Raw genomic sequence first — 15,000 nt, 5'->3', positions numbered from 1 at the left:
CCCACAGAACAGCTGCTCCAGTTCCTCGGGGTAGAAAACATGGAGCTGTGCCAGGGGAAGATACTCTCGAAACCCTCGCGCAGAGCCTCCATCTGGCGCCTCACCCCCTCGCGCACCAGCCACTCCGTCACCAGCTGTGGGGTTCAGGGGAGGTTAAGGGAGGTTTTGGGGTTTTAAGGGTGTTTTGGGGGTTTTAAGGGTGTTTTGGGGTTTTAAGTGTTTTGGGGTTTTTAAGAGTTTTGGGGTTTTAAGAGTTTTGGGGTGTTTTTGGGGTTTTAAGAGTTTTGGGGATATTTAAGGTGTTTTGTGGTTCCAAGAGGGGTTTTAAGAGTGTTTTTAAAAGAGTTTTTTTAAGGGTGTTTTGGTGTGAAAAGTGGGTTTTAAGGGTGTTTTGTGTAAAAGTGGGTTTTTAAGGGTGTTTTGGTGTGAAAAGTGGGTTTTAAGGGTGTTTTGTGTAGAAAAGAGTGTTTTAAGGGTGTTTTTGTGTAGAAAAGTGTTTTAAGGGTGTTTTGTGTAGAAAGAGTGTTTTAAGGATGTTTTGTGTAGAAAGAGTGTTTTAAGGATGTTTTGTGGTTCTGGTGCAGAGCCTCCATCTGACCCTAACCCCTGTGCACCAGTGTTTTCCACCAGTTTGTGGGGTTCAGGGAGGTTGAGGAAGTTTGGGGCTTTTAAGGGTGTTTTGGGTGTTTTAAGGGTGTTTTGGGGTTTTAAGGGTGTTTTGGGGTTTTAAGAGTTTTGGGGTTTTAAGAGTTTTGGGGTTTTTAAGAGTTTTGGGTTTTAAGAGTTTTGGGGTTTTAAGGGTTTTGGGGGGTTTTAAAGGAGTTTTTGAGGATATTTAAGGTGTTTTGTGTAGAAAGAGTGTTTTAAGAGTGTTTTGAAGAAAGTGTATTTTTAAGGGTGTTTTGGTGTGAAAAGTGGGTTTTTAAGGGTGTTTTGTGTAGAAAGTGTTTTTAAGGGTGTTTTTGTGTAGAAAGTGTGTTTTTAAGGGTGTTTTTGTGTAGAAAGTGTTTTTAAGGGTGTTTTTGTGTAGAAAGTGTTTTTAAGGGTGTTTTTGTGTAGAAAGAGTGTTTTTAAGGGTGTTTTTGTGTAGAAAGTGTTTTTAAGGGTGTTTTTGTGTAAGGGTGTTTTTGTGTAAAGGTGTTTTTGTGTAGAAAGTGTTTTTATGTAGAAAGTGTTTTTAAGGGTGTTTTGTGTAGAAAGAGTGTTTTAAGGGTGTTTTGTGGTTCTGGTGCAGAGCCTCCATCTGACCCCTCACCCCCTCGTGCACCAGCCACTGAGTCACCAGCTGTGGGGTTCAGGGGAGGTTAGGGAGGTTGAGGGAAGTTTGGGGGCTTTTAAGGGTGTTTTGTGGTGTTTTTAAAGTGTTTTTGTGGTTTTAGTGTGAAAATGAATGTTTTTAAGGTTATATGTGTAGAAAGTGTTTTTAAGGGTGTTTTTGTGGTTAGGTAGAAACTCTCTCTCTCTCTCTCTCTCTCTCTCACACCCAAAAACACCCAAAATTACTCACACACTCTCTCTCTCTCTCTCTCTCTCTCTTACACCCAAACACTCAAAAAACACACCAAAAACACTCTCTCTCTCTCTCTCTCTCTCACCCCACACCCAAAAAACTCAAAACACCCAAAATTACTCACACTCTCTCTCTCTCTACACCCAAACACTCAAAACACCCAAAACCACTCTCTCTCTCTCTCTTACACCCAAACACTCAAAACACCCAAAATTACTCACACTCTCTCTCTCTCTCACACCCAAAAACACTTAAAACACCCAAATTACTCACTCTCTCTCTCTCTACACCCAAACACTCAAAACACCAAAACCACCCAAAAACTTACTCTCTCTCTCTCTCTTACACCCAAACACTCAAAACACCAAAACCACTCACTCACTCTCTCTCTCTCTCTCTCACCCCACACCCAAAACACTTAAAACACCCAAAATTACTCACTCTCTCTCTCTCTCTTACACCCAAACACTCAAAAACACACCAAACCACTCTCTCTCTCTCTCTCAAAACACCCAAAATTACTCACACTCTCTCTCTCTTACACCCAAACACTCAAAAACATACCAAACCACTCTCTCTCTCTCTCTCTCTCACCCCACACCCAAAAAAACACTTAACACCCAAAATTACTCACACTCTCTCTCTCTCTCTCTCTTACACCCAAACACTCAAAAAACACACCAAAACCACTCTCTTTCTCTCTCTCTCTCTCTCGCTCACACATACCCCTCCCCTCCCCACACTCCCCTCCCCTTCCTTACCTGCACATACTGGTCCAGATTATGAATGGTGACAGGAATTTCTGTTCCTCCTTTTCTGAATTCAATGTTGGGGTAGCCAGGCAGGGTGTAGCTCAGAGCAAGGTCCTCCACACTACACCCATCCACTGTCAGGGCCTCCAAGCGGGCCTGGAAGAGTGTTTAGGCTGTTTTCAGGGTGTTTTGGGGTGTTTAAATGTTATTTTTAAGTGGTTTTGGGTGTTTTGTGGTGATTTTGGGCATTCTTAAGTGTTTTTGGGTGTTTTGATGCATTTTAAGGGTATTTTTAAGTGTTTTGGGTGTTTTGAGGGGCTTTGGGGTGTTTTAGGGCATTTTAATGAAATTTTAAGTGTTTTGGGTGTTTTGAGGTGGTTTTGGGGCATTTAAAGGTATTTTTGAGTGTTTTGTGGTGGTTTTGGGCATTTTAAGGATATTTTAAAGTGTTTTGAGGTGTTTTGTAGTGGTTTTGGGCATTTTAAGTATTTTTAAGTGTTTTAAAGATGTTTTGGGGGCTATATAGATTTTTTTGGGTGTTTTTGGGTGTTTTAAAGGTGTTTTTAATGCCAGGTCCTCCATGCTACACCCATCCACTGTAAGGGTCTCCAAGCGGGCCTAGAAGAGTGTTTAGGGTGTTTTTAGGGTGTTTTGGGTTATTTAAAGGTGTTTTGGGGGTTTTAAGGGTATTTTTAAGTGTTTTTGGGTGTTTTGGGCATGGGCATTTAAGGCTATTTTAATTATTTTGGGTATTTTGTGGTGGTTTGGGATGTTTTTGGGGTGTTTTGGGCATTTAAGGGTATTTTAAGTGTTTTGGTGTTTGTGTTTTGGGCATTTAAAGGGAATTTTAAGTGTTTTGGGTGTTTTGTGGTGGTTTTGGGGTTTTAGGGTATTTTAAGGAATTTTAAGTGTTTTGGGTGTTTTGGTGGTTTTAGGGGGGTGTTTAGGGCATTTTAAGAATTCTTAAGTGTTTTGTGGTGGTTTTGGGGTGTTAGGGCACTTTTAGGGTATTTTAAGTGTTTTGAGGTGTTTTGTGGTAGTTTTGGGGTGTTGGGGCATTTTAAGGGTATTTTAAGTGTTTTGAGGGTGTTTTGTGGTGGTTTGGGGTGTTTTGGGGCATTTTAAGAGTATTTTTAAGTGTTTTGTGGTGGTTTTAGGGCATTTTAAGAGTATTTTTAAGTGATTTTGGGTGTTCTAAAGGTGTTTTGGGGCTATATAGATTTTTTTAGGTGTTTTAAAGGTGTGTTTAGTGCCAGGTCCTCCACGTTACACCCATCCATTGTCAAGGCCTCCAAGCGGGCCTGGAAGAGTGTTTAGGGTGTTTTGGGTAATTTAAAAGTGTTTTGGGGTGTTTTGTTTGGGTGGTGTTTTGGGTGTTTTAGGGTGTGTTTGGGGTGTTTTGGTATGTGTTTGGGTGTATTTGGGGTGTGTTTCAGTGTTTTTGGCGTGTTTTTGGTGTTTTGGGATGTGTTTTTGAGTGTGTTTTTGGTGTTTTAGCGTGTTTTAATGGCTGTTAACCTAACCTAACCTACCCGCCCCCATTACCTGCAGCTCAGCGTTGGGCATGGCCTCTGCCTCAGCCTGGGCCATGAGTCGCCTCTTCTGCAGCACAGTGGAGTGAAGGCGGCCCAGGGTGTGTCCCAGGGCCGGGTCCAGCGCTGCCACATCACCAAGTCCCAGAGACCACTCCTCACTCACCAGCCACTTGTACACACACTCGTGCAGACCCAGGTCCAGCTGTGGGGGGAGGAGGGGGTAAGGCCTTAGTTACAAGTTGGTTCTGGGTGTTTTTGGGTGTGTTTGGGGTGTGTTTGGGGTGTTTTAAGGTGTTTTTGGGTGTTTAAAGGTGTTTTTGGGTGTGTTTTAAGGTGTTTTTGGGTGTTTTAAGGTGTTTTTGGGTGTTTAAAGGTGTTTTTGGGTGTGTTTAGGGTGTGCTTGGTGTGTTTTAAGGTATTTTAGGTGTTTTGGGGATGTTTGGGTGTTTTGGGATGTTTTGAGTGTTTTGGGGTGTTTTGAGTGTGTTTGGGTGTGTTTTAAGGTGTTTTGGGTGTTTGGGGTGTTTTGGGATGTGTTTGGGTGTTTAGGGTGTTTTTTTAGTGTTTTAGGGTGTGTTTGGGGTGTTTTGGGGTGTTATAGGGTGTGTAAGGGTGTTTTGGGTGTGTTTGGGGTGTTTTGGGGAATTTTAGAGGTATTTTAGGGTGTGTTTGGGATGTTATAGGGTGTGTAAGGGGTGTTTAGGGTGTTTTTTTTAGTGTTTTTGGGATATGTTTGAGGTGTTTTAGGGTGTTTTTGTGGTGTTTTGGTGTTTTTTGTCAAATAGATCACCCCAAGCAAGTCACGCGTCAAGAGGTCAAAGGTCACAGGTAAAACACAGGTCAAAGGTCAAACGGTCACTGATATGAAGTCACACAGGTCATGGGTGAAAAGTAAAACAAGGTCACATAGGTCACAGCTGAAAGGTAAAAAGGTCAAAGGTCACAGATCAATATCACAAAGGTCAAAGGTCACAACTCAAACAGGTCAAAAGGTAAATAAGGTCACAATTCACAGGTCAAAAGTAAAACAAAGGTCAACTCAAAGGTCAAAAGGTCACACAATTAACAGGGTAAAGGTCAAAAGGTCACATAACTCACACAGGTCAAAGGTCACACATAGGTCAAAAGGTCACAACACAGGTCAAATGTCAAAGGTCACACACAGGTCAAAAGGTCACACACAAAGGTCAAAAGATCACACACAAAGGTCAAAAGATCACACACAAAGGTCAAAAGATCACAAAGGTCAAAGGTCACACACAGGTCAAAAGATCACACAAAGATCAAAAGGTCACACACAAAGGTCAAAAAGTCACACACAAAGGTCAAAAGGTCACACATACAGGTCAAAAGGTCACACACAAGGTCAAAAGGTCACACACAGGTCAAAAGATCACACAGAAAGATCAAAAGGTCACACACAAAGGTCAAAAAGTCACACACAGGTCAAAAGATCACACACAAAGGTCAAAAGGTCACACTCAAAGGTCAAAAGGTCACACACAAAGGTCAAAAAGTCACAAAGGTCAAAAGGTCACACACAAAGGTCAAAAGATCACAAAAGTCAAAAGGTCACACTCAAAGGTCAAAAGGTCACACACAAAGGTCAAAAAGTCACACACAAAGGTCAAAAGGTCACACACAAAGGTCAAAAGGTCAAAAGGTCACACTCACCATCCTGGAATCCATGACAGCCTTGGCCATGAATTTGCCGAGAAACTTGAACTTTGACCTGAGCTTGGCCATGTGGGTGTTCTTCATGTTGCGTGGCACTGGCATGGGGTACAGGCCGGCACTGGCGTCCATGTAGTGCACCACCTTGGACGGCACCCCTGGCCCCATCGCTCCCTCCCTGTGGTGGTGGTGGTGGTGGTGGTGGCGGTGGCGTGGTGGTGGAGGCACTGGCATTTCGATGGTGGACACGGATACGGTATTCCTCGCCACAATTCAAGTTCGGCCTTCTGGAGCTCCCTGGAGACTAAGGCGTAGAATTCTAAGGTCGGTCCGAGTCCCGTCCCGACCTCGTTGTCATACTGGATCTCTAAGACGGCCCGGGACGACGCCAGCTCCTCCATGACGGCCTCAGCTTGACGTAAAATGTCATCGCGCGAGACGGTTCTTTTACGTTTCTCCAGTCTGGGTGTGACGCGCTCACTGCTGTCCACGCCGCTCAGCTCAGGGGAGGAGTCCAGGAGGCGCTGAAGGGCTCGGTCACGGTCGAAGGACACCGCGTAGAACAGCAGCTGTCGCGTCTCAAAGGGGAACAAGAACGGACTGACGGGGAGAGAGAGATGGGAGACGTTAATTACAGAGGGAGGGAGAGGGAGACAGGGAGGAAGAGGGAGAGGAGAGGAAAGGGAGAGAGAATGCATACCTACTTAAAACATAAAAAAACTTCCTAAAATGCCCCCACAAGACCCCTACACCCTACACCCCAAAACACCCCCCAGTACACCCCAAAACACAACAAAAATTATCCACAACACCCCAAAACACAACCACCTACACTCCCACAACACCCCAAAACTCCCTAAACACCCCAAAATATCCTAAAACATCCCAAAACCACCCTAAAACACTCACAATCTCCCACACCTCCTACACCCAACACCTCAAAACTCCTAAACACCCCAAAATATCCTAAAACACCCCACAATCTTCCCACAACACCACCTACACCCCCACAACTCCCTAAACATCCCAAAATATCCTAAAACACCCATAAAACACCCAAAAAAAACCCAAAACACCCCAAAACACCCAATAAACACCCAAAACACCTAAAACCCCAAACACACCCCACAACACCTCCTACATCCCCACAACACCCCCAAACACTCACCAGGCATAAGCAATCTGTGGCAGCCAAGAGGGGACATTGCCAGTCATGATCACCAGTGGATCTTGCAGTTGGCGATTCGCTTTTGCTGTTAACTTGAGATTGGTGAACTCTGCGGTGGGGAGGGGGGGTGGGTACCTGGCTGGGGGGTAGAGGGTGCCATAGTGCCGGTTGAGGGAGTGTAGGATGCGCAGGAGGGCCAGGACTTCCAGACTAGGGTCGCCAACTGTCACACTCGCAGGAAGGGCTGGGCTCAGATGGTGCTCTAAGATGCTGCTGCTGCTATTACCCACAATGCTGCCTTCTGGGAGGGGGTAGGAGGGGTTAGTGGGGGTGTAGAGGTGTCCAGGGGTGTGTAGAGATGGGTGTAGGGGTGTCCAGGGGTGTTTTGGTGGGGTGTGGCTGTGTTTTGGGGTATGTGTGGCAGTATTGTGTGTGTTGCAGTATCTGAGGATATTGGAGGTGTTTGGTGAGGTGTAGTGGTGTTTGGTGGGGTGTAGGGGTGTTTGGTGGGGTGTAGGGGTGTTTGGTGTGGTGTAGGGGTGTTTGGTGGGGTGTAGGGGTGTTTGGTGGGGTGTAGGGGTGTGTGGCAGTGTTTGTGGGTGTGTGCGTGGCAGTGTTTTGGGGTTTAAAGAGGTTAGTTGGGGGTGTAGGGGTGTGTGTGGAGGGGTGTAGGGGTGTTTTATGGGGTGTGGCAGTGTTTGGGAGGCTGTGGGTTGGGTTGGGTTAGTGTGTGTGTGTGTGTGTGTGTGTGTGCTACTACTACTACTACTACTACTACTACTACTACTACTACTACAACTACCAATCTACCCACCAGACACCAGAGCCCCAGTCTTCTTCTTAGGGCTGGTTTTAGAGGTCCCAGCCTTGCCCTTTCTACCGCCAGACTGTCTCGGCTGCTCCTCCTCTTGTACCGGCCTGAGAGAGAGAGAGAGGGAGTGAATGAGAGCAGAGAGAGAGAGAGAGAGAGAGAGAGAGTGTTATGGTCAGAAAACTTACTTGAAACCCACAAAACACCCTCAGAACACCTGACTTCCTGATCTCTAATATTTGTGATTGGTGCAGAGAAAACTTGTTAGTGTTCAATGCCTCAAAAAGTGAATTGGTCCATGTATCAAGTGGACACAACCTTCCAGACAACTATCCACTCTTCTTCAGTGACACTCAACTGTCTCCCTCTGCCACACTGACTATCCTCAGCCTGTCCTTCACTCATACTGTCCTTCACTGCAAACTTCACATCTCATCTCTTAACAGTTCTGAGGCGTCTCTGTCAGTTTTTCCCGCCCCTCCAGCTGGTAACTCTGTACAGGGGCCTTATCCGTCCCTGTATGGAGTACTCTTGGCATGTTTGTGGGGGTTCCAGTCACACAGTTTTGTTAGATAGGGTGGAATCAAAAGGTTTTCGTGTCATCAACTCCCCTCCTCTGAGTGACTGTCTTCAGCCTCTTTCTCACCACAATGTTGCATCTCTTGCTATCTTTTATCGCTATTTTCATGACAACTGCTCTACTGATCTCAATCCTTCACCACTACTATGCCACCTCCCTCCTCCTCCTCCTTCACCACTACGCTGCACAAGGCTTTCCTCAATCCTTCACCACTACTCTGTCCACCTCCCTAAAGAGTTAACCAGTACTCTCAATCCTTCACCACTACTCTGTCCACCTCCCTAAAGAGTTAACCAGTACTCTCAATCCTTCACCACTACTCTGTCCACCTCCCTAAAGAGTTAACCAGTACTCTCAATCCTTCACCACTACTCTGTCCACCTCCCTAAAGAGTTAACCAGTACTCTCAATCCTTCACACCTTTCTCTGGCACACTCTGGAACTCCCTGCCTGCCTGTGTCTCCACCTTCCTACACACTTCACTTCACTTAAGAGGGAGGTGTCAACACATTTGGCCCTCAATTTTGACTAACTTTACCAACCTTTCAGGGAGCTGGCAACCAAGTGGGCCTTATTTTTTGCCCTTGCCTGGCTCTCTGTACAACAAAAAAAAAAAATTGAATAGAATATATAACAACACCACACACCACCAGCAGACCTGTAATAAATGGTGTGTGTCTGCAGCCAGATCGCCGAATGTGACACTGGTGTTTCCGAGTCGGTGTCGTGGTCTGCGGCGGCGGCGTCGGGTGGTGTTGAGTACTGTCTGATGGCTTGGTACACCGTCATGTTGTAGGGGAGAACAGATTCACCCATCACGAACTGTAGCTTGTGGCTTGACGCACTCTGGTTCACTGACACAGCCGCCTGCACAGACACACACAGAGAGAGTGAGAGAGAGATACAGTACTCCTAAAACACCTTAAAACACTTAAAATACCCCAAAATACACACTTAGAACACCCAAATCCCTTTAAACATCCCACAAACACCCTTTAAAGCAATCCAATCCCCTTAAAAGGAATCCAATCCCTTAAAATCCCTTACCAGAGTGTCATCAATATCCTCATCCGAGTTGTCTTCATCGGAGTTATCATCGTCATCATCCCTGAGTCTGCCGTAGCCTCGAATCACCAGGTAACGTTCCACAGCCTGCACCAGCGCCAGGGGGTCCACCTTGACTGGCCCCCCCCTCCACTGCCGCAGCCGAGAACAGTCCGGGTGACGTTGGAGGTTGCACTGGGGGAAGCAGGGGTGTTAGGGGGTGTTTTGAGTATGTTTATGGGGTTTGGGTGTGTTTTTGGGGTGTTTTGGTGGATTTTGGGGTGTGGTTTGAGTGTTTTGATGTGTTTTGGGTGTTTTGAGGTGTTTTGAGGTGTTTTGGTGTATTTTAGGATGTTTTGGTGTGTTTTAGGATATTTTGGTGTGTTTTGGGGTGTTTTGAGTGTGATTTGGATGTTTTGGTGTGTTTTGGGGTGTTTTGGTGTGTTTTTGGGTGTTTTTGGTTTGTGTTTTGTGTGTTTTGGGTGTTTTGGTGTGTTTTTGGTGTTTTGGTGTGTTTTGTGGGTGTTTTGGTGTGTTTTGGGGTTCATGTGTGGTTTGGGTTTTTATGGGTGTGTTTTGGTATGTTTTGGGTGTGTGGTTTGGGTGTATTTTAGGGGTTTTGGTGTGTTTTGGGGTGTTCTGGTGTGTTTGGGTGTATTTCAGTGTGTTATGAGGTGTTTTGAGATTTAGAGGGCTTTTGAGGTGTTTTGGTGAGTTTTTGGGTTGTTTTGGATGTGTTTGGGTGTGTTTGGTGGTGTTTTGGGGGTTTAGGTGTGATTCATTTTTTTTGGGGGTGTGTGTTTTTGGGGTGTCTTGGTGTGTGTTTGGGTGTAGTCTGGGTGTTTTAGGGGGTTTTTGGTGTGTTTTGGTTGTTTTGGTGTGTTTTGAGACGTTTTGGTGTGTTTCTGGGGCGTTTTGATGTTTTGGCATGTTTGGAGGAGTTTTGATGTGTTTTGGGTGTGTTTAGGTGTGTTTTTGAGTGTTTTTGGTGTTTTTGGGATGTTTTTGGTGTGTTTGGGGTGTGAGGGTGTGTTCAGAATGTGTTTTGGGGTGTGTAAAGATGTTTAAGTGTGCTTTTGGTGCGTTTAGGTGTGTTTTTGGTGCGTTTAGGTGTGTTTTGGTAGTGTTCATCTCTCTCTCTCTCTCTCTCTCAAGTTTCATTATTATATCTATCTATTTATCATTTTCTTTCTCTACTCCTCTCTCTCTCTCTCTCTCTCTCTCTCACCCCTTCCCCCCCCCCTACATACCTTGAGCTGGTGTGTATTGAAGAATTTGATAGCAGAGGTGGAGGTGCCCCGGCCAGCCCCCGGCAAGGCTGTCCCCGGCAAGTCGTGGACCTTCACTGGAAATTGCTCCAGCTGATTGACACATCCGTTCAATTTGGTGACCAGCCCGCTAAACAGTGCGATGTGGCCCGTGTCAATGCCGCCCACACTCAACGCACTCAGCTGGAGGGGTGACAGGAGGGTAGTTAGGTTCGGGAAAGTTTAAAGGGTGTTTTGGGTGTGTTTGAAGAGTTTTGTGGTGTTTTTAAGAGTGTTTTGAGTGTTTTGTGGTGGTTTTGAGTGCTTTAAAGAGTTTTGTGGTGTTTTTAAGAGTGTTTTGAGTGTTTTGGGTGGTTTTGAGGGTGTTTTGAGTGTTTTGAAGAGTTTTGTGGTGTTTTTAAGAGTGTTTTGAGTGTTTTAAAGAGTTCAAGAGTTTTGTGGTAATTTTAAGTGTTTTGGGATGGTTTTGAGGGTGTTTTGAGTGTTTTAAAGTTTTGTGGTGTTTTAAGTGTGTTTTGAGTGTTTTGAGGGTGTTTTGGGTGTGTTTTGAGTGTTTTGAAGAGTTTTGTGGTGTTTTTAAGTGTGTTTTGAGTGTTTTAAGGGGTCAGTTTGGAGGGTGAGGGAGTGTAGTTTGGGAAAGTTTTAAGGGTGTTTTGGGTGTGTTTTGAGTGTGTTTTGACTGCTTTGTGGTGTTTTAAGAGTGTTTTGAGTGTTTTGGGGTGGTTTTGTGATGGTTTGAGGTGTTTGAGTATTTTATGGTGGTTTTGAGGAGTTTGAGTGTTTTAAGAGTTTTGTGGTGTTTTAAGAATGTTTTGAGTGTTTAAAGAGATTTGTGGTGTTTTAAGAGTGTTTTGGAGTGGTTTGAGGATGTTTTGAGTGTTTTAAAGAGTTTTGTGGTGTTTTAAGAGTGTTTTGAGTGTTTTGGGGTAGTTTTGAGGTGTTTTGAGTGTTTTAAAGAGTTTTGTGGTGTTTTAAGTGTGTTTTGAGTGTTTTTGTGGGTTTGTGGTGTTCTGAGTGTTTTAAAGAGTTTTGTGGTGTTTTTAAGAGTGTTTTGAGTGTTTTGAAGAGTTTTGTGGTGTTTTAAGAGTGTTTTGAGTGTTTTAAAGAGTTTTGTGGTGTTTTTAAGAGTGTTTTGAGTGTTTTAAGAGTTTCGAGTGTTTTGAAGAGTTTTGTGGTGTTTTCAGAGTGTTTTGAGATGTTTGAAATGTTTTTAAGATGGTTTTCAAGGATTTAGGTTATTTCTCTCTCTCTCTCTCTCTCTCTCTCTCTCTCACACTCACAAGACAATAAAGAAAATCAGGTTAGGTTAAGTTAGGTTCCCTCTCTCTCTCTCTCTCTCTCTCTTACAGGACAGCCCAGGAAGACGTGTAGAAAATTCCGCAGCCTAGTCGTTCTTGGGGTGGCGGACACACAGCTTGCCCCGCCTGCCCCGCCATTCTCCGCCCCGCCCCCTGAGGCCCCGAGGTGCGCCCCGTCTTGGGAGTCCGGGGCTGTGAGGTATGAAAGTAGGCAGCGGACGAGACCAGAATGAATGACTTCGAAGGGGCTGATGTCACTCTCCGTCACAATGGTGCTCACTTCTCGCAGAGCTTCCACAGCTTGGCCAGGCTGTGTGGGGGGGAGATGGGGTGTTTAGAGGTGTGTAGAGGTGTTGATCGGGGTGTAGAGGGGTGTAGGGAAGGCTTCAAGAGGCTGGGAGAGGTTGGGAGGGGCTGGGAGGGGCTGGAAGAGGTTTGGAGGGGCTTGGAGGGGCTTGGAGAGGCTGGGCTGGTTGACCAATAACATCCTAAAACACCCTAATATTATCCCAGAGACACCCCAAACAGGCCCTCACCTCCTGCTCCAGCTGGTGTGTGGCAGCGATAAGCCTGTTGAGCACACTGAGGGCGGGGTGAGCTGGACCCTTGTAACCTTTCTTCTCTCTACTACTACTACTACTACTACTACTACTACTACTATCTTTAAACATCTGAACACTCCAAAAACATTCCAAAATATTCCCAAATACCTTAAAAACACCCTAAAACACCCCAAAACATCCCGTAACATCCTAAAACATCCCAAAACACCCTAAAATGCTCTAAAAACATCCTAAAACACCCAAAAATGCTCTAAAACACCCCAAAATACTCTAAAACACCTCAAAATACTCTAAAACACCTCAATATGCCCCCAAAAATATCCCAAAACACCCCAAATTGCCTAATAACACCCTAAAACACCCTAATATTACCCCAGAGACACCCCAAACAGGCCCTCACCTCCTGCTCCAGCTGGTGTGTGGCAGCGATGAGCCTGTTGAGCACACTGAGGGCGGGGTGAGCTGGGCCCTGGAGCTCTGTGGTGAAGTACTGCTGGTTCAATCGCTGAGCCTGTTCTCTTATCCACACTCGAATCATCTCCTTGTTATTGTGGCCGCCGCCGCCGCCCCCGCCACTGCTGCTGCTGCTCGGACCGCCACTGCCACCCCCCCCGCCACCACTGCTACTGCTGCTGCTGCTACTCGTGCTGCTGCTGCTGCTACTGCTGCCACCAATGTTGTTTGTTATCTTGTCCTGAGAGAGAGAGAGAGAGAGAGAGAGAGAGAGAGAGAGAGAGAGAGAGAGAGAGAGAGAGAGAGAGAGAGAGAGAGAGAGAGAGAGAAGAAAAAAACATTAATATCCCCTTTTTAAACACCAGAGACCTTCACAACACCCTATAAAGCTTCCTAATAGATTACAATCCCTTTAAAAACACTCAAACTCCCTTAAACATCCCCAAACACCCTTAAACACCCCCAAACACCCTTACAACACCCACAAACACCCTTAAACATCCCCAAACACCCTTAAACATCCCCAAACACCCTTACAACATCCCTAAACACCCTTACAACACACCCGAATACCCTTATACACCCCAAAACACCTTCATACACCCTTAAACACCCCTAAATAGCCTTCAAACAATCTCGAACACCCTTAAACATCCCCAAACACACCTTAAAACATCTAAATCATTTAAAATACTCTTAACACCCCTAAAACACCCTTAAAATACTCCAAACACCCCAAATCACCCTTAAAATACCAAAAAACACTTAAAACACCCCAAATCATCCTTCAAATGCCCCTAAACACCCCAAAAATTTAAAACACTTAAAACCCAAAACATCATTAAAACACCCCAAACAGCCTTAAAACATCCCAAATCACCCCAAAACACCCTTAAAATACCCTAAAACATCCCCAAATAGCCTTAAACCCCAATCACCCAAAACACTTAAAATACCCTAAACACCCAAAGCAGCTTTTAAATACCCTAAACACCCCAACACACCCTTAAAATACCCTAAAACACCCCAAACAGTCCTAAAGCATCCCAACTCACCCCAAAACTCCCTTAAAATACCCTAAAACACCCCCAAACAGCCTTAAAACATCCCAATCACCCTTAAAATACCCTAAAACACCTCAAACAGCCTTAAAACATCCCAAATCACACCAAACCCTTAAAATACCCTAAAACATCCCAACACACCCTTAAACAGCTTTAAAACATCTCAAATCATCCCAAAACACCCTTAAAATACCCTAAAACACCACAAAACACCCTTAAAATACCCTAAATCACCCCAAACAGCCTTAAAACATCCCAAATCATCCCAAAACACCCTTAAAATACCCTAAAACACTCCAAAACAGTCTTAAAACATCCCAAATCACCCCAAAACATGCTTAAAATACCCTAAAACACCCCAACACACCCTTAAAATATCCTAAAACACCCCAAACAGCCTTAAAACATCTCAAATCATCCCAAACACCCTTAAAACACCCTAAACACCCCAAAACACCCTTAAATTACCCTAAAACACCCTTAAAATACCCTAAAACAGCCTTAAAACATCTCAAATCATCCCAAAACACCCTTAAAATACCCTAAAACACCCCAAAACACCCTTAAAATACCCTAAATCACCCCAAAACACTCTTAAAACATCCCAATCACCCCAAAACACCCCCCAAACACCCTAAACTAATAAAACCCACCTTAGCCGCAGTGGGCGAATCGTGGGCTGCAGCAGCGGCAGCGGCAGCAGCGGCGGCGGCAGAATTGCAGCGTCCCCACCGCGAGGGGTTTAAATTGGCCAAAAATGAAGCCTTTCCTCCGCCACCCCCACCACCGCCGGCAGTGGTGGTGGTGGTGGCGGTGGGTGGAGTGGTGGTGGTGGTGGTTGTGGTGGTGGTGGTGTGGTGTGTGGTGAGGGAGGATGTGGACACCAATTTGCTGCGGCCAGTCATGCCCCTCCAAGTGTCCCTGCCCCCGCCCAGCCCTGCATCTGGGGGGGCACACAGGCACAGGGAGGGACGGAGAGAGAGAGAGAGAGAGAGAGAGAGAGAGAGAGAGAGAGAGAGAGAGAGAGAGAGAGAGAGAGAGAGAGAGAGAGAGAGGGTGGGGGGAGGGAAGGAAAAGAGAGAGAGATTGTGTTAGAATACTTCAAACCCCAGAAAATACCTTAAAAATTCCTTAAAAATACCCTGAACACTTAAAATCCCTTTAAAAATGCCTAAATATTCCTAAAACACTTAAAAATATCCTAAACACTTAAAACACCCTAAACACTCCTAAAACACCCTAAACCCTCTTAAAATACCCTAAACACTCTTCAATCCCTT

General features: G+C 45.2%; 1 protein-coding gene across 1 annotated transcript in view; it reads right to left on the bottom strand.

Annotated features, from left to right (window-relative positions):
* The window catches only part of LOC123501845 (E3 ubiquitin-protein ligase TRIP12-like), a 55,594-nt gene that overhangs the window by 1,459 nt on the left and 39,135 nt on the right, over positions 1-15,000 (bottom strand). The window contains 14 exon segments of the mRNA XM_045250875.1: positions 1-53; positions 56-134; positions 2,272-2,418; positions 3,808-3,999; positions 5,472-5,649; positions 5,721-6,071; positions 6,640-6,940; positions 7,454-7,557; positions 8,689-8,897; positions 9,078-9,269; positions 10,325-10,525; positions 11,690-11,950; positions 12,604-12,897; positions 14,374-14,663. The exon segment at positions 1-53 is cut by the window's left edge and continues 181 nt beyond it. Of these exon segments, the coding sequence (XP_045106810.1) occupies positions 1-53; positions 56-134; positions 2,272-2,418; positions 3,808-3,999; positions 5,472-5,649; positions 5,721-6,071; positions 6,640-6,940; positions 7,454-7,557; positions 8,689-8,897; positions 9,078-9,269; positions 10,325-10,525; positions 11,690-11,950; positions 12,604-12,897; positions 14,374-14,663 (2,852 nt within the window).

Source organism: Portunus trituberculatus, chromosome 2 (assembly GCF_017591435.1).
Source record: "Portunus trituberculatus isolate SZX2019 chromosome 2, ASM1759143v1, whole genome shotgun sequence".
In the NCBI taxonomy this organism is placed as follows: Eukaryota; Metazoa; Arthropoda; class Malacostraca; order Decapoda; family Portunidae; genus Portunus; species Portunus trituberculatus.
Note: the sequence above shows the minus strand (reverse complement) of the source record. Positions and strands in the feature narration are given on the sequence as shown.